The 24,052-nt window shown below is 47.5% G+C and overlaps 1 protein-coding gene and 2 pseudogenes across 12 annotated transcripts; 2 read left to right on the top strand and 1 right to left on the bottom strand.

The window, feature by feature from the left end:
* Positions 1–957: 957 nt before the first annotated feature.
* LOC127782101 (probable WRKY transcription factor 4) lies at positions 958–5,615 on the top strand. Of its 12 annotated transcripts, XM_052309174.1 has the most exons (8): positions 958–1,164; positions 1,343–1,441; positions 1,625–1,742; positions 1,838–2,451; positions 2,573–2,668; positions 3,052–4,895; positions 5,003–5,073; positions 5,181–5,615. In XM_052309174.1, the coding sequence occupies exons 6-7, from the start codon at positions 3,326–3,328 to the stop codon at positions 5,041–5,043; spliced, it is 1,611 nt and encodes a 536-aa protein (XP_052165134.1). In that variant the 5' UTR covers positions 958–1,164; positions 1,343–1,441; positions 1,625–1,742; positions 1,838–2,451; positions 2,573–2,668; positions 3,052–3,325; the 3' UTR covers positions 5,044–5,073; positions 5,181–5,615. The 12 variants fall into 12 exon arrangements, with proteins under 12 accessions (XP_052165134.1, XP_052165129.1, XP_052165130.1 ...); XM_052309169.1 differs by lacking the exon at positions 1,625–1,742 and having other exon boundaries at positions 1,772–2,451; XM_052309170.1 differs by having other exon boundaries at positions 958–1,441.
* Positions 5,616–10,341: 4,726 nt separating this feature from the next.
* On the top strand, positions 10,342–15,560 carry LOC127781646 (zinc finger BED domain-containing protein RICESLEEPER 2-like; annotated as a pseudogene).
* A 1,570-nt stretch (positions 15,561–17,130) lies between these two features.
* Positions 17,131–24,052, bottom strand: LOC127782808 (BTB/POZ and MATH domain-containing protein 1-like; annotated as a pseudogene).

Genomic DNA, 24,052 nt, shown 5'->3' with positions numbered 1-24,052 from the left:
TCACCGGTTGTGCCGTTCTCATCCTCAGCTTCCCCCGTGCCCGCCTGCTCCCACACTCCCTTTTCCTTGTCCTTGTCTTTGATGTCATGGGCCGCGCCATCGTCGGCCTCCCCGTCGCTGACCATGCCGTCCTCAGCCTCCGCCTCTCTGTGCCCTACTACCAAAGCTTGGATGGATAGAAAGGCGCATGTCACTATCGTGTGCTTGGGAGAGAAGTGGGAGAGAAGTTTTTCTTTTATATTTTTCGTGTGACTTATACGTGGGCCTAAATTTTTTTACTCTCATTGCTGATTAGGATGTCACGTCAGCGAAACCACCTATGCATACTGCTATGAGACCTACTTTATATGGTTTTGAACATTTGAGAGGTAAAGATTTCTGGTATTGAGGATTAAGATGTCATACGGACTCGATGAAATGTTAAGGGACGGCAAGTGTACTACTTGGTTATTTAACTTTTGTGATGGGCTTAGCGCAGCTGTAATGAAGCACAAATTTTGACAATTTAACCCTTTGCAAAAATTAATTTTATAAATGAACCACGGCCAAAACTTTTTTTTAGAAATGACCCTTTTATTCAACATCAAATCGTATGGCGCTGAACTTAGACACCTCAGTGCCACGTCAACTAACGCTGAATGCCATGCCACCGCATATGGGAGGCTGAGTCGGCGTGCTAACTTGTATTTAGCACCGTGTTATTTGGCGCTGGGTGTCTAAGTTCAGCGTCACAAGATTTGTCGCTGAACAAAAGGGTCATTTTTGAAATAAATTTTGGCCACGGTTCATTTGTATAATTAGTTTTTGCAAATGGTCAAATTGTTAAAATTTGTGGTAATGAAGATTCAATCTGGGCCGTCCATTCTCGGCCCAAATTTCTAACTGGGCCATGATTCCCCATGCTTACATAGAGGTCGCCGCCGGTCAGGTCACCCATTCTATTCCCCTTTGCCGTCGTTGGCTCGTTGGTTGCCGGTCCCGGCCGCCGCCTCCTCCCGTCGCAAACAGAAATGGCGCCGCCGCAGCAGCATCGCTTCCTTTGTCTCGTGTGTAGCTCAGCGTCTTCCAGGTCCGAGCCTTGCCTGCTCCTGGACCTGCCGAGGAGGGGCACCTCGACCTTGTGGTTAGCTGGCTCGCTCGATCCAAGCAAGAAGAATCGCAAGGGTAAGATGGGTAGTTGACCGTGATAAAATATTTTCTTCAGTCTCCTGATAGTGATGGCAATGTTTATGAGTCTATGTGTTGGCCATTCCCTTTTATTTGAACAGCAAGACGACTATTTCCCATAACCCCACCGCTCGGCCTGGCTCGAGCAAAAATCCACCTTGACTTTGAGTTTCAGATGTGTAGTTGACTCGGTTCCCTGGATGAATCGCCATGTTGTTGCGATCTCTTGTCGGCGATTGCTGCAATCTTCGGAATTTCTTGCAACTATAAACAGGTAATTTGTCGATTAGCTTTCTCTTCCCGTGCTTTTCTCTTAGATTTCACATGATTTTCATAGTAGTAGAGAAGTAGTACTAGTACACCAAACTGGTGCTAACTGCAAGTCCCCAAGTTGTTACTGTTTCTCTTCTTCAGAAACGAAGTAGATAATACGGTTTTGCTATTTCACTTGTGACAGATTTTTGGATTCCTATCTTTCACTTCTCATCCATAGGATCTTGCATCAAGATTCAAATTCCATTCATTTTAGGCTGCATTCTCTACAGCAGATTCCCAATATGACGTCGATCGAAATGGTGCTGTCTATGTCTACTCTTTTCTGCAGGAATACCTATTTAGAAAGCAGCAAGTCTATATCAAGAGCAGTAATTAAGCAGTTCTATTCATTTAGGAAATGGACAATCAATCAGGACAACCGCAGTACGGCATGGCTGATCATGGATTCCGCCCCTTCTCAGCCTCAATCTCGGCACCATCTACTGCACAGCAGCACACGGGTTCTTCGTCGAACACTGCAGTAATTCAGGTGGCAACCCCGCCATCCCACACAGATTATGGTAACATATACCTAGCTGATGATGGCTACCATTGGAGGATGTGTGGGCAGAACACAATTCAGGGTGAGCCATGCCAGACGATATTCTACTATCAGTGTGCCCAAGCAAACTGCATGGTCCAGAAATTGGTCGCACGCTCTGCAGACGGACAGACCACTCAAACATTTTCTATGGGCGTTCATAACCACCCACAGAGGTCAGTAAGGTGGCTCAGAGATGGTTCAGAAAGACTGGAGCCAATGTCTCAAGTTGGTGTGCTAGTTGGGGGTGTGCTAGTTGGGGCATCAGATGCTGCAGGGGCTACTGTTGGACCTTCAGTGCCTGAGACAGGACATGGAAATGATCAAACGTCTGGGTCAAGTGATAGCGATGAAGACAATGATAGTGATGTAGGAATTGACGGGGATGCTGCTGCTGCTGCTTCTGCTGATGCCAATGCATTACAAAGGTAGTTTTGTTTCTGTTACTTCCTCAATTTTTGTTTATGACACAATATATAAAGGGAAATGCCTAATTTATCATAATTATTCTTGGTTTTCTTCTTAACATAATTTACTTTTACTGCGAAGACATGTTGCAGCTCCAATCGAAGGGAATATTGCACGAACTGCAAGTGAGGTTGGTATTTTGGATCACCGTGCTCGTCATGAAAATTCTCACCCAAGGTAATCAATGATCACATTGTCGGTTCAGCGCGTACCTGCCTCATAACCTTCTTTCTCCTTGTTTCTACTTTTACTATGGTGATGTGTCCGAATTCCTGCATGACATTCAATTAGATCCATTCTGTAAAGTATCTTGCAGAGCTTTGCTTGTTTTGTTTATTTAATTAGCTATTTACTCACACAAAAGGCGCCACTACTTCTTGACAGTGCTAGATGACAGCCATGTTATAACTGATGCCTTCGTGCACACCAATCACCATATGCATGTGTTTGATGCATGATAACCTTGCCTCTTATATTTTCATATGCAACGTATGTTGTTGTTAAAATAAAGAAATAATGATAATTAATGAGTAGTTGGTAATACCATAAGTTGATGCCAGGAAAAAACGATGATTTAAGTCCAAGGTGTGGGAGGAATTTAAAGCTGTGTTAATTGATGGGAAGGTTCAAAGTGCCATATGTAATCATTGTAAAAACTGTCTCGTTGGAGAAACTACAAAAGGAACCAGCCACTTACGCCGACATCTAAAGAGCTGTCCTGCAAAGGCTGGAACCAGTAGGGTGCAGAAAAAACAAAGGATTTCAACTTTGCAGCCTGATTCATCTGTTTCGAAGGACTTGAAATATGGTCAAGTAAATCCTCTTGAAGAGTTTATGAGGGCTATAGTCTCAAAACTTTGCCCCTTCTCTGCCATGTACGGTGCAAGCTTTGCGCCATTTCTAGCTGGTAGAAATCCAGTTCTTAATATGGTGCCACAAGCTACTCTTGAAGAAAAGTTTCTTAGTGTCTATGAGAAAGAAAAACAGAAGCTGAAGGAGAAAATAACAGCCACACCTGGCGGAGTTTTCCTGTCACTTGATTCATGGTATTGGGACGCTGATGTTGAATTATATATTATTTGTATAACAGTGCATTTTATTGACGGAGACTGGAACATCAACAGAAAAACAATAAGATGTTCTCCAAAACTTGTTGGCTCTTATATGTTAGGTTTGCTCCCTCGCTTGAAATCCAACATTGTTAATGTCAAGATGGTGTTAAAGGAAGTAGTTCAAGATTGGGGTCTTCAGGAGAAGCTTTTAGGAGTGACACTACAGCCATCAGAGGATAGTATTAAGGAAGCTTCATTACACTTGGAGGATGACCTTACAGGAAGGAAATACCTTGTTGCCAAATGCAAGCTATTAAATATCCCTTGCATGGTTACTGCCCTTCATGAACTTATTGAAGATTCCATAATTTGTGACATGACACCGGCCTGGTCTTGTTACATGACAAGCTCCCCAGAGCGGAAGCAGAAATACGAGCAGGTTCTATCACAGTTGCATCTAGACGGTGCCTCTTATGGATCTAAAAACTGGTACTCGCAATTCTGCTTGTACGAGGCTGCTTTGCAGTTTATCAAATCATTTCCACTTCCAGAGGATAGACGTCACCAAACAAACCCACTTAGGCCATCTTTTGATGATCTGGAAGCAATAGAGAGCTTCTGCAAGATTGCAAGGCCAATCTACATTGCAGTAAAAGCAATTTCTGGTCCTCACAATGTGATGTATAATTCATATTTTCATGTGATCTGGAGATTGGTAGCAGTCATACGAGAACTACCTAGCATGAATAATACCGAGAGAAGTTTTCATGTGCCAGTAGTACAGAAGGAATTCGATAACAATTGGAGGAAGTGGTACTTGTGGCTCTCCATAGCTGTGGTTCTAGACCCCAGATACAAACTTGGTTTCATTGAACTTTGCTTCAGACAAGCTTTTAGTCATGATGCTGGAATGTATATTTCTGAAGTTCGTGCCAAGCTTTATGAGCTATACATTCAATACTCTTATGACAATGGACAAAGTAACGAGATATTGAATAACAGGAACAGCGATTCAGGTACACAAATTAGTGCTCCATTAGATAACCAAATCCAGAATTACACCATAGCCCAAGCTACAGTTGAGGAATTCAAAGAGCTTCATGAATATCTTGTAGGGGGACTCTGTCCTCAAAATGATTCTTTTGATATTCTGAAATGGTGGAGGGATAATTCATCAACATACCCAACTCTTGCTAAAATGGCACGTGATATTCTAGCAATACCTGGATGTGCAGTTTCCGCTGAATCTGCATTCGATTCTTGCGATCAGCGGGTAGAGGTATTCAAAGGCAAATTTCGCCCAGAGACAGCTGAAGCACTTGTCTGTGCTCAAAGTTGGATCAAATCATCTGGTACAACCTTTTACTTTCGATTATAAAAAAAATAATGACACTTGCTTCATTTGGTGGACATTTGGGCTATGATATCTTACTGAACTGATCCCCGTATTATCAAACAGGAACAGCTGGCGCAGATGATGGAAATAATATGTTGTTTTAACATGCAGTGACCTACATTGGCTACTTCCAGGTATTATTCTCTTTCCACAATCCTCTTAGGCTCTGAACTTAGCAATTTTATGAACTTAATGATCTAACCCTTCTCTTCTCTCATTTTTTCTTTTCATTTTCAAGCAGCTCCTTTGGTTTGTTCCAGTTCTTTCGGCTGGATTTCCTGTTCACCATGCATCTCAATGTGATCAACTACATCTGGAGCAGTGTTAATCCTTGCTTCATGTCGTTGGGCCATGATTATAATCCTAACCAAGATCAGTTTCTGCTGCTCTCCCTCCGAAAAAACATAACTCTTTTTTTCTTCCAATAAGGATCATCTTTTAGTGAATGCTTGGTATTTGTTTGGAAAATACCGGTATATTTCACACGAACTGTTAGTACTGTTCAGTATCATCAAAGTACAATAGTTTGGAACTATATATGATTTGAGGGACATTTAACTACTTGCCACTTTTAAGATGTGGCAATTAGTTATTTGCTACTCATTGTCTATAACATGTGGGTCCAGTGGCAAATAATTTAGCACCACTCGTAAGAGTGGCAAATAGTTAATTATTCCATGATTTGAGCAAGAATATTACTGCAATGTGTTCTTCCTCATTTCCCAACTCACCTCCCTCTTTTTCCACGTGCACCTTTTTTTTTTGGGAGTAGCTATACAACTGTCGACAGTTTTTAGGATGAAAAACTTTCAAATGTAACTACTATATAATTACATTGTAACTACTCTATAAATGTAACTTGAGTGTAACTCAAAAAAGCAACTGGTTAGTTGGACAAACCTCCAAGTTGGATGTGTTGGGTTTGATCCCTGCTGCACGCGTCTGATTTTTTTTCCCGTTTTCCTTCACCAGCACAAATCTCAAAGCATATTAGATGGCTTTTTTCCGTTTTCCTTCACCATCACAAATCTTAGAGCATATTAGACGGCTTAAAATTTGAAAGTTTTCACACCTGTTAACTGTCGACAGTTGTATAGCAAATCCGTTTTTTTTTTGTTAATTTGATCTATGCCATTGAAAATATGGCTATTTAGATAAATACCATTACAATTCGTGTATTTATAGATGTGCCATTAAAATTTTATAAAATTGGAACCATACCACACTGCTGTCACTTTTTCCATCCTCTCTTTCCTTTTTCCGTCGTCTTCTTCTTCTCGCGTCTCGCGTCTTCTTCCTGGATCCATAGCTCGGCGTAGGGGTCGCCGCCGCCGGCTTCGGCGGAGAGGCGCACGACCAAGGTGGCCTCCCCGCGCCGCGTCTTCTTCTTCCATAGGGGTGCCTGCCTCGCTGCCTTCGGATGTTCCCGCCGTCGCCGCCGCTCATCATTCGAAGCCGAGCTGCGACGAGGGAGGAAGAAGCATCTGGAGGTGCACGAACCTCACCTTCCTCCCATGGCGCCACCGTTGGCTGCCACCGCTGCCGCGGCCATATCCTCCTCTTCCCCTCTCTTCTCCTCCTCTTTGTCCCGCCCCCTCCCCCGCCGCCATCTGCCCCCGAGCTCCATCTCCCTCCGGCCATGGCGCCGCTCGACCACCGCAGCCTCCTCCTCCTCCGCCGCCGAGTCCGCCGGGAGGCCCCTTCTCGAGGAGCGCGATCTCGTCGCCTGCGTGAAGGATTCAGGATCGAGAGAGATGGGGAAAAGAGGAGAGGATGGGAAAGAAGATGAATATGACATATGGGTCCCACATGCAAATGAGAAAGGATAGAAAACGTGAGTGGCACGGTTTCAATTTCGTAAAATTTCAATGGCACATCTACGAATACACGAATTGTAATGACATTTGTCTAAATAGCCATATTTTCAATGGCATGGATCGAATTAACCATTTTTTTTAAGGAAAGCGGCAAGAGTATTGCTGAATGTATTAGAAGAAGAGAAATTCAAGGTTTACACGATTACACGATTAAGGCGAAAAACAACTTATGAAGAGCCCAAAACCATAATGCCTGGTGTGATAGGGGAAAAACTACAATCATGGCGGTTGGAAATCAAATATGCTTTCTTGAATATTTTGGGTGATCTGGCGTGCACCCTTTTTAAATTACTAAACGGTGTGTTTTACAAAAGTTTTATATAGGAAAGATGCTTAAAAAAACATATTAGTATATTTTTAAAAATGTTTTATGCTAATACTTAATTTATCACATGTTAACTCTCGAACTCAGCCTTATGGCTGTGAAGAAATTCATGCAAGTAATACTCTCACAGTATCTATACTACTGTAAAAGATAATAATGGTGGTGGTGGTTCGTCACCAGCCCACCACCACTTCTGATATTACATGTATTTCAGGTGTTTCTGTTGGGGAAGCACAGTTGGAACAGTTGCACTAGTAGGCTTAGCAGCAGGTAGAATGAAGAAGGAATGAGTTCATTTGAGGTCCTTTAACTTGACAACGAATCCGATTTTCATCCCTGAACCTAAAAAACAGATACAATCTGTCCCCTAACTTACAAAACCGGTGCAAACGAGGTCCTTCGACGGTTTGGATGGAGGTTTTTGGCTTACGTGGTGCCTATGTGGCTGGTTTGACTTGGTTTTCATCCTACGTGGTGGTGACGTGGCGCTTACGTGGCAATTTGATTCGAAAAAAATGGAGCAATATTAAAAATTAAAAAAAAATAAGTAGGGTTCATATGTCAGTCAAACAAGAAGTAAAAAATAGTGGGTCCCACCTCCTCCACCTCATCCTCTCTACCTCTATCTCCTCTCTCCACTGGCAAGAGCACGCAGAGGGATGAGGCTGGGAGGCCGGCGAGGTAGGTGGGGAGCGAGGAGGCAGGGAGGTTTGGCGATGGTGGGTGCTCGACGGCGATGGGTGAAGGGAGAGGTGCGCAGTGGGCGGCGGCCATCGGAGAAAAGGGAGAAGAGTGGTGGCTAGCAAGGGTGGCGGTTGGCGACAGAGGCTCGCGGCGGCTGGCGGGTAGAGGCTCACGATGGCCCTTTCCTCTTCCCCTCATCACTATAGCCGCACGCTGCCGTCGGGCCATCTCAATCTTCGGGCGAATTCAGAGTTGAGGAGGATGACGACGCCACCACAGCGTCCTGATCCTCGGCATCTTCGACACGGAGTGGGTCAAAAGCGAAGGTGGAGCAGTCGGGCTGCTATGGCTCAGAGGAGGCGGGGTCTGGCGCTCATCTTCCCATCCGCAGCATCTTCCTTCACATAGCCGCCGCCGTCCACTGTCGCGTCCTCGTCCGCCGCCTCCGGAGGAGGAGGCGTGGAGTGGCGAGGCAGCTCGTGCTCTGTGGATAGGAAGGCGGTTCGTGATGGAGGATCTCTGCGTGGCTTGTCGGCTTCGCGGGGAGGCGGATGCAGCGGGGAGGAGGGAGAGGAGGGACGGGGGCGGCATTGCGAGTTTGTATGATATCCCTAATCCCTAGTACCATAAATATTAACCTAAATCTATACAAAACCGTGTAATTTTGGTCCCACATTAGTATGGATCTCTGGTTTCGATAACGTTGCATCCTAGTCAGCAAAATAAAAAATAAAAATTTATGAGGCCCACGTGTAAGTGAGAAGAAAAAAAATGTAGGACAAGCACATCTTCTTTATTCTCTTTTCTTATCTTCTCTTCTCTTCAGCGATTCTGGGAGGCCTGTGGCGACACAGAGGGGAGAGACGGCCGGCGAGCCTGGCTGAGCTCCACTGCCTCGAGCGCCTCATGATGGGAGGAGGCGGGACCGCGGGAGATCCAATCTGGGCCACTGACTCAGCCACCAATTTTTAGCAATCCAATCTGGGCTGTCCGTTACAGGCTTGAGCCCAGTGATCCATCTGGGCCGCTCATCCTACTCCTAATGCTTAATTAGGCGGAATAAGTTCACTTTGTGACCCTCAAAAGTGATCGAAATCTAATCCGTGACCCTGAACCGCAAAACCAGATATCTTGACCCTCTAACTCTTAAAACCGGTGCAATTTGACTCCCTCGGCGGTTTTGGAGGGCGGTTTTGCTGACGTGGCGCCTACGTGGCGGTATCGACCAAGTCTTTCTTACACGTGGCGATGACGTGGCGCTTATGTGTATTATAATTTAAAAAAATTATGGGGCCACATGTCATTTACAAAAAAAATTGTGAAGCCCACATGTCATTTAAAAAAATTGTGGGGCCCACATGTCATCCAATCTCTCTCTTTCTTCTTCCTCCCCCTCTTTCTTCTTTCTCTTTTTTTCTCTCTCTCTCTCCCCTTCGGTCGGCGCCAATGAGAGAGTAGCAGCCGCGGCGCCATCGCCCGCATGGAGCGGGGAGTAGCAGCGGTCGGCGCCTCCTCCCCAGCGGCGGCGGTCGGCGCCTCCTCCAACCCCATCAGCGGTGTCGGCTTCGGCGGCGGGGGTGGCCGGGTCGAGGTCTAAGACGGGCGTCGGCTTTAGCGGCGGAGGTGGCCGGGTCGAGGTCTAAGACGGGCGTCGGCTTCTTCTTCAGCGGGCGACGGCGCCGAGCTCTCGCGCCTCCTCACCCTGGCCGAGGCCGACCTCCACGCCGGCCGCCTCTGCGCCGCGCACAAGCACGCCCGCCGAGCTCTAGTGCTCCCTCGCTGAGCTCCATCCCGCCGCCGCCTCTCTCTCCCTCGCCGAGCTCCCACTCTCTCTCCCTCGCCGAGCTCTCCCTCTCTCTCCCTCACCGAGCTCCCATTCTCTCTCCCTCGCCGAGCTCCATCCCGCCGCTGCCTCTCTCCCTCGCCGAGCTCCATCCCACCGGCCTCTCTCTCCCTCGCCGAGCTCCCTCTCCGTTGCCGGCGGCTCACAGGAGGGGAGGAGCCAACTGGAGGAGGAGGAGCCGTCCCACTTCACCGTTGCCCTCCCAGCCGCCGCCGTCGCCACTCCGGACCCGCCCGCCGCCATCGGAACCTGCTCGCCGAAGGGGGAGTCGGGGAGAGAGAGATAAGGGGGAGAGAGAGGAACGAGGAAGAAGGGTTAGATTGACATGTGGGCCCCATAAATTTTCCTTTTGTGTGGATGACGAATGGGTCCCACGTGTATGTTTTCAATGCTAATGCTACCTATGCGCCACGTCAGCGGGAGACCAGGTCAACACTGCCACGTGGACGCCACGTCAGCAAAACCGCCCTCCAAAACTGTCAAGAGAGTCAAATTGCACCGGTTTTAAGAGCTGGGGGGTCAAGATATCTGGTTTTGCGGTTCAGGGTCACGGATTAGATTTCGATCACTTTTGAGGGTCACAAAGTGAACTTATTCCTAATTAGGCCATGCTTCCCCGTGCTTACATCGACGGCACCGCCGGTGGCTACCCATGAATTTTTCTACCCTCCTCGCCGACCTCCGGCCGCCGCCGCCGCCGCCGCATCCGATGCTGGCTTCTTTGGTTCGTGTTCACCTCTACATCTTCCAAATCCAAGGCTTGCCTGCTCCTGGAGCTCTGGCTGACTGGTTCCATGACATCTCCATCTCCATCGCCATCAAAGCAAGCAATAAATTGGTCAGTTCGTCGTGAGCCCGTGAGGAAATATCGCGGCTAGTCTTGTGATAGCAATGCGTATGGCCACACCTCCACCTCCCCTCCATATCATCTGCCAGGCGAGGCGACGACTGACTTCCCAGTTCCAACCCATCCAGCCCGGCTCGAGAATCTTGACTTTGAGATGAGTGTGTGGTTGACTTGATCGATCGTTATATCTGAGGAATCGCCTGCTCCTGCCCTGCGATTGCTTCTCGCTTCTGATTTCTTGCAACCATAAACAGGTAATTTGTTTATCATCATTCTTTTCCCAATCCTTCTCTATTTGATTTCACATAAGTTTTTTTCTGCATAATCATGGAACCCCGAGCGGCTACATGCGCTTTTTGGCGAGCATCAATTCATTTTTTTTTTGTTGTTGTTGTAGGTTTTTTCTTTCTCAAATATTGTTGTGAGGTATTTATTCACAGCAAAACCTGCTATATAGGCCTATAGTTAGATTTTTCCCGTCGTGAAAAGAAAATCTTAGGTCCGCCGACAGGATCGGAACTAGTGCTCAAAGTATCACTGCTTCTTTTCCAGAAACTTCTTACGGTATATGTGACTTCAACCATAATATTAGAGTAAAGTGTACGAGCGGTCCTTAAACTTGTAGGGGTGTGTCATCTAGATACCTAAACTCTCAAAATACATGTCCAAATTCTAGAACTTGTCATAGCGTGCCATCTAGATCCCAAATCGTTACAACCCCTTTAGGATCCTACGTGGTGTTGATGTGGCATGCCACACGGATATGACATGGCATTATTTTGACTGACAAATGGGACCCATTTAAATTTTTTCCTTGTTCTTTTTTTCTTCTCTTTTTTCCTCTTTCTTCTCCTTTCTCTGCGACCCGTGCAGAAAAAAAAGGAAAAAAAGAAGAATGAGAAGAAAACGAAAAAGAAAAAGAAAAGAAGGAAAAAAAAAGAAAAGGACATGTCATGTCCATGTGGCATTGCCACATCAGCGCCACATAGGATTCTAGAGGGGATGTGTTAATTTGGGACCTAAATAATACACTTTGACGAGTTCTGGGACCTGGATATCTATTTTGAGAGTTTATGGACCTATATGACACAACCCTACAAGTTTAAGGACCGCCAATGCACTTTACTCATAATATTATAACAGAACAGGTTTCATAGAATCTGATAGGTTTAAGAGATTATGGAAGTGCTTTTGAGGCTAATCTATACATACTTTTTTTAAAAAAAAAAGTTTTAAAAAATTTAACCAGATCTTGTCCAATATATTAAATATTTATGACTGAAAGGATTAGTAGAATATAATTTTTACATCCGAAGCTTGGCAATGATGACACATTGCAATCTCTTGATGTGTCACTTGCGTGGCAAGCTCGCAACGGTAACATGTGTGGGTTGTTATGTCGCCTCTATGGCATACTTGGTACCGATGCCTCGTGTTGAGCTCCGTCGTGGTAGCTTACGTTAGGTTAGTTGTTGGTGTGTTGTTGTAGCTGTGGTTTTTGCTCAGTTTTCCCTAAGTAACTGGGCACTATAAGGTTTGGCCCCTGTTTACTTCTTAAAATAGGACACCTCCTTCTTATAAAATATTGGCAACCGTTTGAGAAAAATAATTTATACATCAAATTCCATTTCATTCTATGACTGCAGTATCTACAGAAGATTCTCAATACAACATTGAGATGGTGCTATCTATACATTTTCCACAGGTCTACCTTACTAGAAAACAGAAAGTTTTTACAACAAGCAGTTCGCTTCATATAGGGTATGGAGAATCAATCGGGCCAACCGCAGTACACCATGGCTCATCAAGGATTCCGCCCCTTCTCAGCCATCGTGTCGGCGCCATCTATCGCGCAGCAGCATGCGGGTTCCTCATCCACCACGGCACTAGTTCAGGTGGATGGTAACATTTGCCTAGCTGATGATGATGGCTACTATTGGAGGATGACTGGGCAGAATATAACTCAGGGTGGGTCATCTCCAACGATATTATCCCACTATCAATGTGCCCAAGCAAACTGCGCCGTCCAGAAAACAGTGGCGCACAGTGCAGATGTTGAAACACTTTACAGGGGCAGACACAACCATCCACAACAGTCAGATAGACTGCCGCCAATGTCTCAAGTTGGTGTGCTAGTTGAGGCATCAGATGCAGCAGGAGCTGCGGTTGGACCTTCAGTGCCTGGGACAGGAAATGGAGATGATCAATCATCTGGTTCAAGTGATAGGGATGAAGAAGATGAAGGTGATGTAGAAATGGACGGGGATGCAGCTGCTGGTGATGCCAATGCAATGCAAAGGTAGTTTTCTTTTGTTACTTCCCCAACTTACTTAAAATTGAAAAGATACATTATTTGCCCTAAATACTCTTGCTTTTCTTCTTAAGATATCTCAATCCTGTCTCCAAGCATTGTGCAAACTCAACATCCTTTGCATGCGTTGGAGAAGTATCTATCAACTTTTGTACGATTGTACCTTTTCAAAATCCTGGGTAAAAAATCCCCTGTTCCGTGAAACTGATAAAAAAACTTGATTAGTTTGATTTATGATGACTCTGTTTGTGATTTTTCGTATGCACATATGTTGTGGTTTCAATAGAGAAATAATGATAAAGAGTAGCAATACCATATGTTGATTACAGGAGAAAACTTAAGTCCAAGGTGTGGAAGGAATTTAAACTTGTGTATAAGGATGGAAAGCTCCATACTGCCATATGTAATCATTGTAAAATCAGGCTCGTTGCAGAGACTAAAAAAGGAACCAGCCACCTACGCCGACATCTGAAGATCTGTCCTGCAAAGGCTGGAACCAGCAGGGTGCAGAAAAAGCAAAGGAGTTCAACTTCGCAGCCTGATTTACCTGTTTCAGAGAACTTGGAAAATGGTCAAGAAAATCCTCTTGAAGAGTTTATGAGGGCTACACTCCCAAAACTTTGCCCCTTCTCTGCCATGTACAGTGCAAGCTTTGCGTCATTTCTGGCTGGTAGAAATCCAGCTCCCAATATGGTGCCACAAACTACCGTTGAGGACAAGTTTATTAGTGTTTACGAGAATGAAAAATTGAAGCTGAAGGAGAAAATAATAGATACACCTGGCGGAGTTTTCCTGTCAGTGGACAAGTGGCGCTGGGAGAGTTATGGAATAATAATTGTTTGTTTAACAGTACACTTTATTGATGAAGGCTGGAAGATTAATAGAAAAACAATAAGATGCTGTCTTTCAGAACCGGATAGCTTTGATTTAGACTTGGACTTGTTCCCACACTGGCAATCCGAAATTGCTAATTATGAGGATGATGACGAGATGCTGTTGAAGAAGGTAGTTCGAGATTGGTGTCTAGAGCCGAAGCTTTTAGGAGTGACACTGGAGCAATCAGTGGATAAGGAAGCTACAAGATCCTTGGAGGATGACCTTACGACTGGAAAGAACTACCTTGTTGCCAAATGCAAGCTATTAACTATCCCTTGTATGGTAGATGCCCTTGATGATCTTATGCATTTCACTGTTTGGGGAAAGAAATCGATGTGGTCTCGTTACATGACAAACCCTCCAGAGCGTAAGCTGAAATGTCAGGAAGTTCTATCACAGCTGCAGTTAGACCGTCCCTCTTTTGAATCAAAAGACTGGTACTTAACATTCTATTGGTGTGAGGCTGCTTTACAGTTCATCAAATCATTTCCACTTTCAGATGGCAGTGTATATCCATCATTAGATGATCTGGAAGCAACAGAGAACTTTTGCAAGATTGCAAGGGCAATCTATCATGCAATGAAAGCTTTTTATGAACCTTATAATTTGACTTTTAATTCATATTTTCATGTGATATGGAGCTTAAGAGCAACCCTACAAGAATTACCTAGCATAAAAAACATAGAGAGGGTTTTGAAAGTGAAGAATATGCAGGAGAAATTTGACGAGCATTGGAAGAAGTGGTACTTGTGGCTGTCGATAGCTGTGGTTCTAGACCCCAGATATAAGCTCGCCTTCATTGAACTTCGCTTCAGAGAAGCTTTTAGTCAAGATGCTGGAACTTATATCTCTGAGGTGCGTGCAAAGCTTTATGAGCTCTATATATGTTAGTGAGCAAAGTAATGAGGTACTGAATCAAGGCAACAATGGTTCAGATACACAAATTAGTGCTCCATTACATAAACAGACAACGAATTACACCATAGCACAAGCTGCACTTGAGGAATTCAAAGAGCTTTTTGAGTATCTTGGAGGGGGGCTCTGTCCTCAAAACGATTCTTTTGATATTCTGAAATGGTGGAGGGATAACTCATCAACATATCCAACTCTTGCTAAGATGGCACGCGATATTCTAGCAATACCTGGATGTGCAGTTTCTGCTGAATCAGCAATCAATGTTAGTGATCAACGGGCAGAGCTATTTAACGGAAAATTGTGCCCTGAGACAACTGAAGCACTTATCTGTGCTCAAAGTTGGATTAAATCATCTGGTACAACCTTTTACTTTTGATTATGAAAAATATAATGACAAATAGACCCTTTATTTATTGGAGCATGATGCCTAACTGAAATGATCCCATGCTATTAAACAGGAACAGCTGATGCAGATAATGGAAATAATATCACATTATCTTAACCAACGGTGACCTATGTTGGCTACCTCCAGGTCTTCTTCCCTTTCTACATGCCATTTAGGTTCTAAATTTGGCAACTTTATTAACGTAATCATCTAACCCTTCTTTTTTTTAATCATTTTCGAGCAGCTCCATTGGTTTGTTTCAATTCTTCAGCTGGATTTCCTATGTATCACACCTGCAGCGGTCCTACTCTTTACTTGTCGTTGGGCCATATGGTTATGAACCTAACCAAGATCATGTCTTGCTTTACTATGTGCGAGAAGTTAAAACTTGTTTTCCCAGTAAGGTCATTTTTGACGTAAATGGTTATGTTTGGGAATTTCTGCTATAAAGTTCACACGAACTGCCACTATTCAGAGTGACATTATAATGTGTTTGGAACTATGATTATTTGAACAAGAATGTAATGCAATGTCAGTATATTTTCAAAAGGTTGGATCTGTTGCTTACTAATACACCCATTTTATGTTATAAGTTATTTTTACTTTTTTTTCCAAGTTAAACTTCTTTAACTTTGATCACATTTACGGAGAAATATATATAACAATATTTTTAACATAAGATAAAGAAATTATCAAAATATATTTAATGTTAAGTCTAATAAAACTAATTTAGTGCTATAAATATTACTATAAGTTTGATCAAACTTTCATAGGACTTTACTTTTAAAAAAAAAATCAAAACGAATTATATTATGAAACGCTTAGAGTATTAGGCACGGTTTGTACCAGTACGGGTCCATAGATAAATTCATAGTGGGCTGAAACTGTTTATGGGCCTAGCTGTTCATTACATACGAGACAACGCAACCGATTCCCGGCCAAGAACTGCAAATACTGTTCATTACATACTACTGCTACTAGTAGTATCAAATGTTTGAGATTGGGACTAATCACCAAGGTGATTAATTCAGCTCTTCCTTCCACGCACAGCCCTGAGGAGATCGTTCATCGCCAGCGGCGAGCTCGCCATGAGAGATGCTTGTAACCCTCGGTCGCCATGACGGCGTCAAGGTTCGCGGCGACGAGCTCGACGCACCTCGCCTTGAGCCGCGGGCACGCATGCTGCTCCGCCAGCGCCAGCGTCGTCGCCGCCGTCTCCACGGTGGCGCCAGCGATGAGCTTCTCCTCGCACATGATCTTGAGCCCGTCGAGCCCGCACATGTCCGCCGCCGCCAGCAGGTGCAAAGGAGGTACTCCCTCTGTTACTCCCTCCGGTTCGAAATGTTTGACGTCGTTGACTTTTTTAAACATATTTGACTGTTCGTCTTATTCAAAAAATTTAAGTAATTATTAATTCTTTTCCTATCATTTGATTCATTATTAAATATATTTTTATGTAGGCATATAATTTTACATATTTCACAAAAGTTTTTGAATAAGACGAACGTTCAAACATGTGCTAAAAAGTCAACGGTGTCAAACATTTCAAAACGGAGGGAGTACATAATATAAGGCGCGGTCACAGTTGGCACAGTCTCAAAAAACTAACGTTTAGTTTATAATTTCTCATATAATATAAGATTTCTACCAACAAAATTATAACCATATGAAAGTATATTTGAATGTCAATCCTATGATATAACTTTTAACAAATAAAATTCATTTCATATTATACTAAATGTTGGCTAAATATTTTAAAGTTGAATCTTGAAATATGTGCACCTCTGTATTATGGGATAGAGGGAGTAGGAAATAATCACAAACCACGCACATGTGAAGGGATTCAGTACCATTATACCTTTATTTTCACGAAGATAACATATCACCTAGTGATTTTTGAAAGGTACATATAAGTTATAACACGTTATAAGTTACGTTATAGTTACATGCAACTTACAATGTAATTACATCACTATTCTATTATATTTACATATGTCAAATTTTAACTTTTTTTTTAAAAAAATTGACGACAAATATATAGCTAGTCCCGTCCCGTTCCATGAGTTATAAGTTATTTTATTGTAGTTCGGTATTTTTTTTATTTATTAAAGGTTAGAATAGTTTATTGCTTAACCTTTTTATATTAAGAAAGAGGAAGGAGTGATAATAACTATTAGATTGAAAATTCCAAGTTACCTGAAATCAAGGTACTCCACTATAATGTTCCACGCGTCGATGTCTATAAGGTAGTACCATTATGCTAGAGGATGTGAACCACTGGAAAGATACTCCACCAAGGCAAAGACAAACTTGAGTGGCTGACTACAGCATATTACTTCCTCCGTTTCACAATGTAAGTCATTCTAGTATTTTCCACATTCATATTGATATTAATGAATCTAGATAGATATATATGTCTAGATTTATTAACATCAATATGAATGTAGGAAATGCTAGAATGACTTACATTGTGATACGGAGGAAGTACATGGGATTGATTACCCACTAACAATTGACGACCTATATACACGACGAGAAGCAGTAACCCAACCGATCCCTTGGAAAGAACCCAACATCAGAAATGCTACATAATACTTCATATATTAATCACCTTGGTGATTGGGACTAATTGATCACCAAGAATTCAGTTCTTCCTTCCACGCACCGCCCTGAGGAGATCATTCATCACCAGCGGCGAGCTCGCCATGAGATGCTTGTAACCCTCGGTCGCCATCACGGCGTCGAGGTTCGCGGCGACGACCTCGACGCACCTCGCCTTGAGCCGCGGGCACCCATGCTGCTCCGCCAGCGCCAGCGTCGTCGCCGCCGTCTCCACGGTGGCGCCAGCGATGAGCTTCTCCTCGCACATGATCTTGAGCCCGTCGAGCCCGCACATGTCCGCCGCCGCCAGCAGGTGCTGCGCGACGACGACGCCGTCTTGTTGATCGAGCTCGCACCGAGTCGGTGTAGATGAAGCCCAGCATTGCTCCGAACACCTGTGGCTCGATGTCCCTGATCTCGACGCTCCGGGAGCTCTTCTCCTTCATGTCGCCGAACAAGGAGGCCATGAACACCGGTGACCTCGACGCGAGTATTGCCCTGTGCGCCGGGAAGCACTTGCCGGACACCACCAGCGTGAAGTCCGCCCCCGTCCCGCGGCGCAGGAGCACGCCGAGGTGATGGCTCAAGGACAGAGCACGGCCGGAGAACCGGGGCAGAACATTCGCCGGCGCCGCCGCCGCCGCCACGACATTGTCAGGTATCTCCGTGATCACCGTGATGGTGCACTCGACGGTGAAGGCGTCGTCGACAATAGCCCCAGACGCCTCCAGGGCGCTCCGGCGAAGGATCAGGACCCACGCGGAGCTCTCGCCGGCGCGCTTGAACGCGTGCGACACGTGGCCGTCGACGGCGGCAGAGGTGGCACTGTTAGATTGGTTATCTTGTGTTTATCTGTTACCCTCCTTTCCTTATCCCCTCCGATATTGTACTATAAGTCGGTTGTGGTAGATATGGAAGGGTTGGGGCCTATATGTATTCTACCACATTGATAATCCAATCTATTGTGTTGAGCATATCACACTTTCATGGTATTAGATTAGGTTCCTCTTTGCTTCCGCCCTTTTTCTCCACCCTAGCCGCCGGCCGGTGCACCCTGCCGCCGCCATGGCTGCTTCTTCCTCTCCCACCGCGGACTCCGTCCTCGACGACACCATCAAGATCATCACCGACGCCGTCCGTTCCTCCTTCCAATCTCCTTCCTGTCAGGCTGACGACGCCCTGACCACCACTGTTGCTGGTGACGTCGCCGAACGCGCTGCAACCGCGGCTCGCTCCGCTCTCGCTCCTGTGTTCCTCGGACTTTTCCAGTCGACTCCGGCCGCCGACGACGCCATCTCCTCCGCGGCTCTTCCCACGCCTACCGCGCCCCCGCCAACGACCGGACTTCCGTCGACACCTCCACCGACTTCTGCGCCTCCGACGACGACCGCGACACTTCTTCCTCCTGAGGTTTTGGCGGCCCTTGCTCGCCTCGGCATCAACGTCACGCCGGCCGTTCCTACTCAGGACATTGCCGCGCCACCCCCGGCTCTCACCGCCGATGCCATCGCCTCCCTGCACAGTCAAGCCGTCGCCGTCCTCAACGTGAAGGCTCTCGTCCCCGTCACGCTCGACCTCGACGCCGACAACTACTCCCGCTGGCGAGGACTCTTCCTCGTCGCGCTTGGCAAATATGCTCTTCAAGACCATGTCTTCTCCGACGTCCCTTGCGCCGACCTCGCCGACTGGGCACAGACGGACTGTGTCGTCCTCGGCTGGTTGTACGGCTCCATCTCTCACAATCTTATGCAGGAGGTGCTCTCCCCCACGGCGACTGTGCGTTCCATATGGCGCAACCTCGAACTGCAGTTCCTCGGCAACGGTGAGCGACGCGCCGTCAACCTCACCACCGAACTCCATCTTCTGCAACAAGGCGACCTCTCCATCGGCGACTACTGCCGGCGCCTGAAGGTTCTCGCCGACAACCTCGCCAACATCGGCGAACCCGTCAAGGATCGCTCCCTCGTTCTCACCCTGATCGGCGGCCTGAACAAGAAGTTCGACAAACTCAAGTCTCTTCTGCCGCTGCAAGTACCGTTCCCCACCTTCGCCGAGGCCCGAGCACAACTCCTCCTCGACGAGCTGATCAAGGGCCACAAGCCGGCCAGCACCGCCACCGCTCTTCTCACGTCCTCCTCCACCAACTCCCGTCCGGCCAACTCCACCAACACCAACGGCAACCGCAACAACAATCGCCGCCATGGTCGTGGAAACGGCGGCGGCGGCGGCGGCACAGGCGGCGGCGGACAAGCCGCCCAGGGCTCCCATGGCGCTACTCCACGGGCTAGCCAGGGGTGGCCCACGGCCTATAACCTTTGGACCTGCAGCATACACATGTGGCCGGGACAGGCCGGCCCAGGCCTGCTCGGCCCACGACCAGGTTTCGCCGGCGCGGCCTACACCAATGCGCCCGGCCCACTAGTGCCGGCTCAGCAGCACTTCCAGCCACCGACTGGGCCAGCCCACTTCGCGGCTCCTTCCACTGTGCCGCCCACCCCTGTTGCGCCAGCAGCTTCTACGCCGTTCGAATGGAACGGGCCTTCGCAGTGGGACCCACAAATTCTCGCAGGCGCCTACAACACGACCATGTTGACTACTCCGCCTTCCACTGAATGGTACATGGACTCAAGGTGCTATCTCATATGACGTCTGATACCAGTACCCTCTCTACCTCCCATCGCCCCACCCACAATACCCCCTCCCATATTATTGTTGGCATGGCTCCCTCCTTCCTATTACTTCCGTTGGTCGTACCTATTTACACTATCCTGATTATTCCTTTGTGCTTAACAATGTCCTTGTTTCTCCTGAGATTATTAAGAGCCTTATTTCCGCACGCTGTTTTTCTCGTGATAATTGGTGTTCCGTTGAACTTGACCCTTTTGGCCTCTCAGTGAAGGATTATCCAACCAAGACCGAGATCGTCAGGTGCAATAGTTCCGGTGACCTCTATCCTCTTCCAGCAGCTGCGTACTCTTCGGCGGCCTCTGCACGTGCCTTTGTCGCTACTTCCACCAACACCAACTTGTGGCATCATCGCCTTGGCCACCTTGGTCATGAGGCCCTCACCCGCTTGGCGCAGGCGTCTGTCATCCCACCACCCAAAGTCAACACTTCGCTGTGTCATGCATGTCAATTAGGTCGTCATATGCGTCTTCCTTTCCCCACTAGTACTAGTCGGGCCAAAGCAAATTTTGATTTAGTGCATTGAGATTTGTGGACATCCCCCATACCTAGTGTGCCTGGCTTTAAATATTATCTTGTCATTCTTGATGATTGTTCACATTATGTGTGGACCTTCCCCCTACGTTTTAAGTCCGATACATTTGCTACACTATCTCACTTTTTTTGCCTTTGTGAAGACAGTTCGCCACGACCATTCGCAGCATACAGTGTGACAATGGTAGAGAGTTTGACAACTCCTCCGCCCGCTCCTTCTTCCTCACCAACGGCATCTCCTTACGGATGTCCTGCCCCCACACCTCCCCACAGAACGGTAAGGCTGAGCGTATGCTTCGTTCCCTAAACAACATCACACGTTCTCTACTCTTCCAAGCCAGCCTTCCCGCTTCTTATTGGGTTGAAGCCCTCCACACGGCCACACACCTCATTAACCGTCATCCCACCAAAACTCTACAACACCACACCCCTTTTTTTGCCCTCCACGGTGCCCATCCCTCCTACTCCCACCTACGTGTTTTTGGTTGCAAGTGCTACCCTAACCTTTCCGCCACCACACCCCACAAACTAGCCCCACGTTCCACTCCATGTGTGTTTCTTGGCTATCCCCCCCACCACAAAGGGTATCGGTGTTTAGACCTCACAACCAACAAGGTGATCACCTCGCGGCATGTGGTGTTTGATGAGACGGTTTTTCCTTTTGCTGAGATGACTAATAATACAATTGCTACTGACCTGGAGTTCCTCGAGGATTTTTTAGCTCCCCTACCGACGCCAATTGGACGTCGCCACCGCCCTGACCATTCTGGTCCGGCGGCCCGTGCTTCCTCGGCTCACGACTCTAGAAAGCCGGCCATCCCGCCGGCCTCCCCACACGGCTTCTCCACCGGGCCGACCTCGCCCCCCGCTGGGCCTTCCAGCCCAGCGCCCTCCTGGTCGGCCGGCACGCCGACTGGGCCGGCCTCGCCCTCCGCGGGCCTTCCAACCCAGCACCTTCTTGGCCGACTGGCGCGCCCGGCTCACCAGCGCCACACGCCGCGTCGCCCGGGCTCCCCAGGTTGCCCATTCGGTCAGTCGGTGCACCGATCGGGTCCCTTCGTCCTCCTCCGACTGGTGCCCCCACTCGTGCTCGGAGTGCACGTGTGCCCAGCTTTCGAGTTCCGTCCCAGCTCGGCCTTTCTCCTGTCGTCAACGACCATTCCATGATGACGCGCGGCAAGACAGGTCTCCGTCAACCAGTACACCGCCTCAACCTCAGTGCAGCCGTCCTCTCTCCTCTACCACGCACGTATCGTGCCGCACTCGCTGATCCCAATTGGAGGTCCGCCATGGAGGAGGAGTTCACTGCACTTCAAGCCAACCGTACATGGGATCTGGTCCCTCGACCACACGGTGCCAACGTCGTCACTGGCAAGTGGATCTTTCGTCACAAGTTCCTGGCTGATGGCACCTTGGACAGGTACAAGGCTCGCTGGGTTCTCCATGGTTTCACCCAATGCCCCGGCATCGACTTTGACGAGACCTTCAGTCCAGTCGTCAAGCCTGCCAATGTTCGCACCGTTCTCAGTTTGGCAGTCTCACGTGATTGGCCCGTTTGTCAGCTGGATGTCAAGAACGCTTTTCTGCATGGGACGCTACAGGAGACAGTCTACTGTACCCAGCCTGCTGGATTTGTTGACTCCACCAAACCCGACCTGGTGTGCCGACTCAACAAGTCCCTCTATGGCCTCAAGCAGGCCCCTCGAGCGTGGTACAGTCGGTTTGCCAGCTTCCTTCTGACACTTGGCTTTGTTGAAGCCAAGTCAGACACCTCTCTGTTCATTTACCATCGCGGCACTGATACGGTCTACTTGTTGCTATATGTGGATGACATTGTGCTCACTGCTTCCTCTGATGCACTGCTTGATTGGACGATACAGTCCCTCCAGTCAGAATTCTCTATGAAGGATCTTGGTGGTCTTCATCACTTCTTGGGCATCTCGGTTGTTCGGCAGTCTTCTGGTCTTCACCTCAGTCAGCTCCAGTATTGTCTTGACATTTTAGAGCGCGTGGGCATGGCTGATTGCAAGCCGTGTTCTACCCTAGTGGACACCAACGCCAAGCTATCTGCCGTCACTGGTGACCCTGTTGCTGACCCCACCGACTACAGGAGTCTTGCTGGTGCCTTGCAGTATCTGACTTTCACTAGGCCAGACATCTGCTATGCAGTTCAGCAAGTCTGTCTCCACATGCACGACCCGCGTGAGCCGCATCTTGCCGCTCTCAAGCGCATCCTGCGCTATCTACACGGCATTCCTGACTTCGGTGTTCACATTCGGCGCTCTCCCACAGTTGATCTGATCGCCTACTCCGATGCCGACTGGGCAGGTTGTCCTGACACCAGAAAATCCACATCGGGTTATGCTGTGTTTCTTGGTGATAACCTTGTCTCGTGGTCCTCAAAGCGTCAGAACACCGTGTCCCGCTCTAGTGCCGAAGCGGAATATCGAGCTGTCGCCAATGTCGTGGCTGAGGCTACCTGGCTCCGACAGCTTCTCCATGAGCTTCATACCCCTCCGAGTCGCTCTACAGTGATCTACTGCGACAATGTCAGTGCTGTTTATCTCTCCACTAACCCAGTGCAGCATCAGCGCACTAAACATGTGGAGATTGATCTTCACTTTGTTCGTGATCGTGTCGCCGCCAGCTCTGTTCATGTGTTACATGTTCCCACGACGTCCCAGTTTGCTGACATCTTCACCAAAGGACTTCCCAGCACGATCTTCTCGGAGTTCCGGTCCAGTCTGAATGTCTGCTCCACCGACGTTCCGACTGCGGGGGGGGGGGGGGGGGTGTTAGATTGGTTATCTTGTGTTTATCTGTTACCCTCCTTTCCTTATCCCCTCCGATATTGTTCTACAAGTCGGTTGTGGTAGATATGGAAGGGTTGGGGCCTATATGTATTCTACCACATTGATAATCCAATCTATTGTGTTGAGCATATCACACTTTCAGGCACTATTGCTGATGAGGCGGCATCTGAGCGCGGCCTTGACGTCGGCGTGGCGTGGCGCGGCGAGGAGGACGAGCTTGAGGGCGACCCAGTGGTTGGAGTCGGCGATGAGGCTAGCGGTGTAGCGGACCTCCCAGTGGTAGCTACCGACGGGGAGGCGCCTGGACGGGAGGGAGTCCGTCCTCGCCATGGCTCTGGTGGCGAAGTAGCCATTGATCTTGAACATGTGCACGGCGCGCGCTGCGTCGGTGAGGTTCGACGAGAAGGACGCCCCCAT

This window comes from Oryza glaberrima, chromosome 8, assembly GCF_000147395.1.
Source record: "Oryza glaberrima chromosome 8, OglaRS2, whole genome shotgun sequence".
NCBI lineage: Eukaryota > Viridiplantae > Streptophyta > Magnoliopsida > Poales > Poaceae > Oryza > Oryza glaberrima.
This window is presented reverse-complemented; position numbering and strand designations above follow the sequence as displayed.

Bases quoted from the DNA above. Each gene is read 5' to 3' on its own strand.
- LOC127782101 (XM_052309169.1), top strand. From the start codon at position 3,326: ATGAGGGCTATAGTCTCAAAACTTTGCCCCTTCTCTGCCATGTACGGT. The intron at 4,896-5,002 runs GTACAACCTTTT...ATTATCAAACAG, and splicing joins AAGTTGGATCAAATCATCTG to GAACAGCTGGCGCAGATGAT.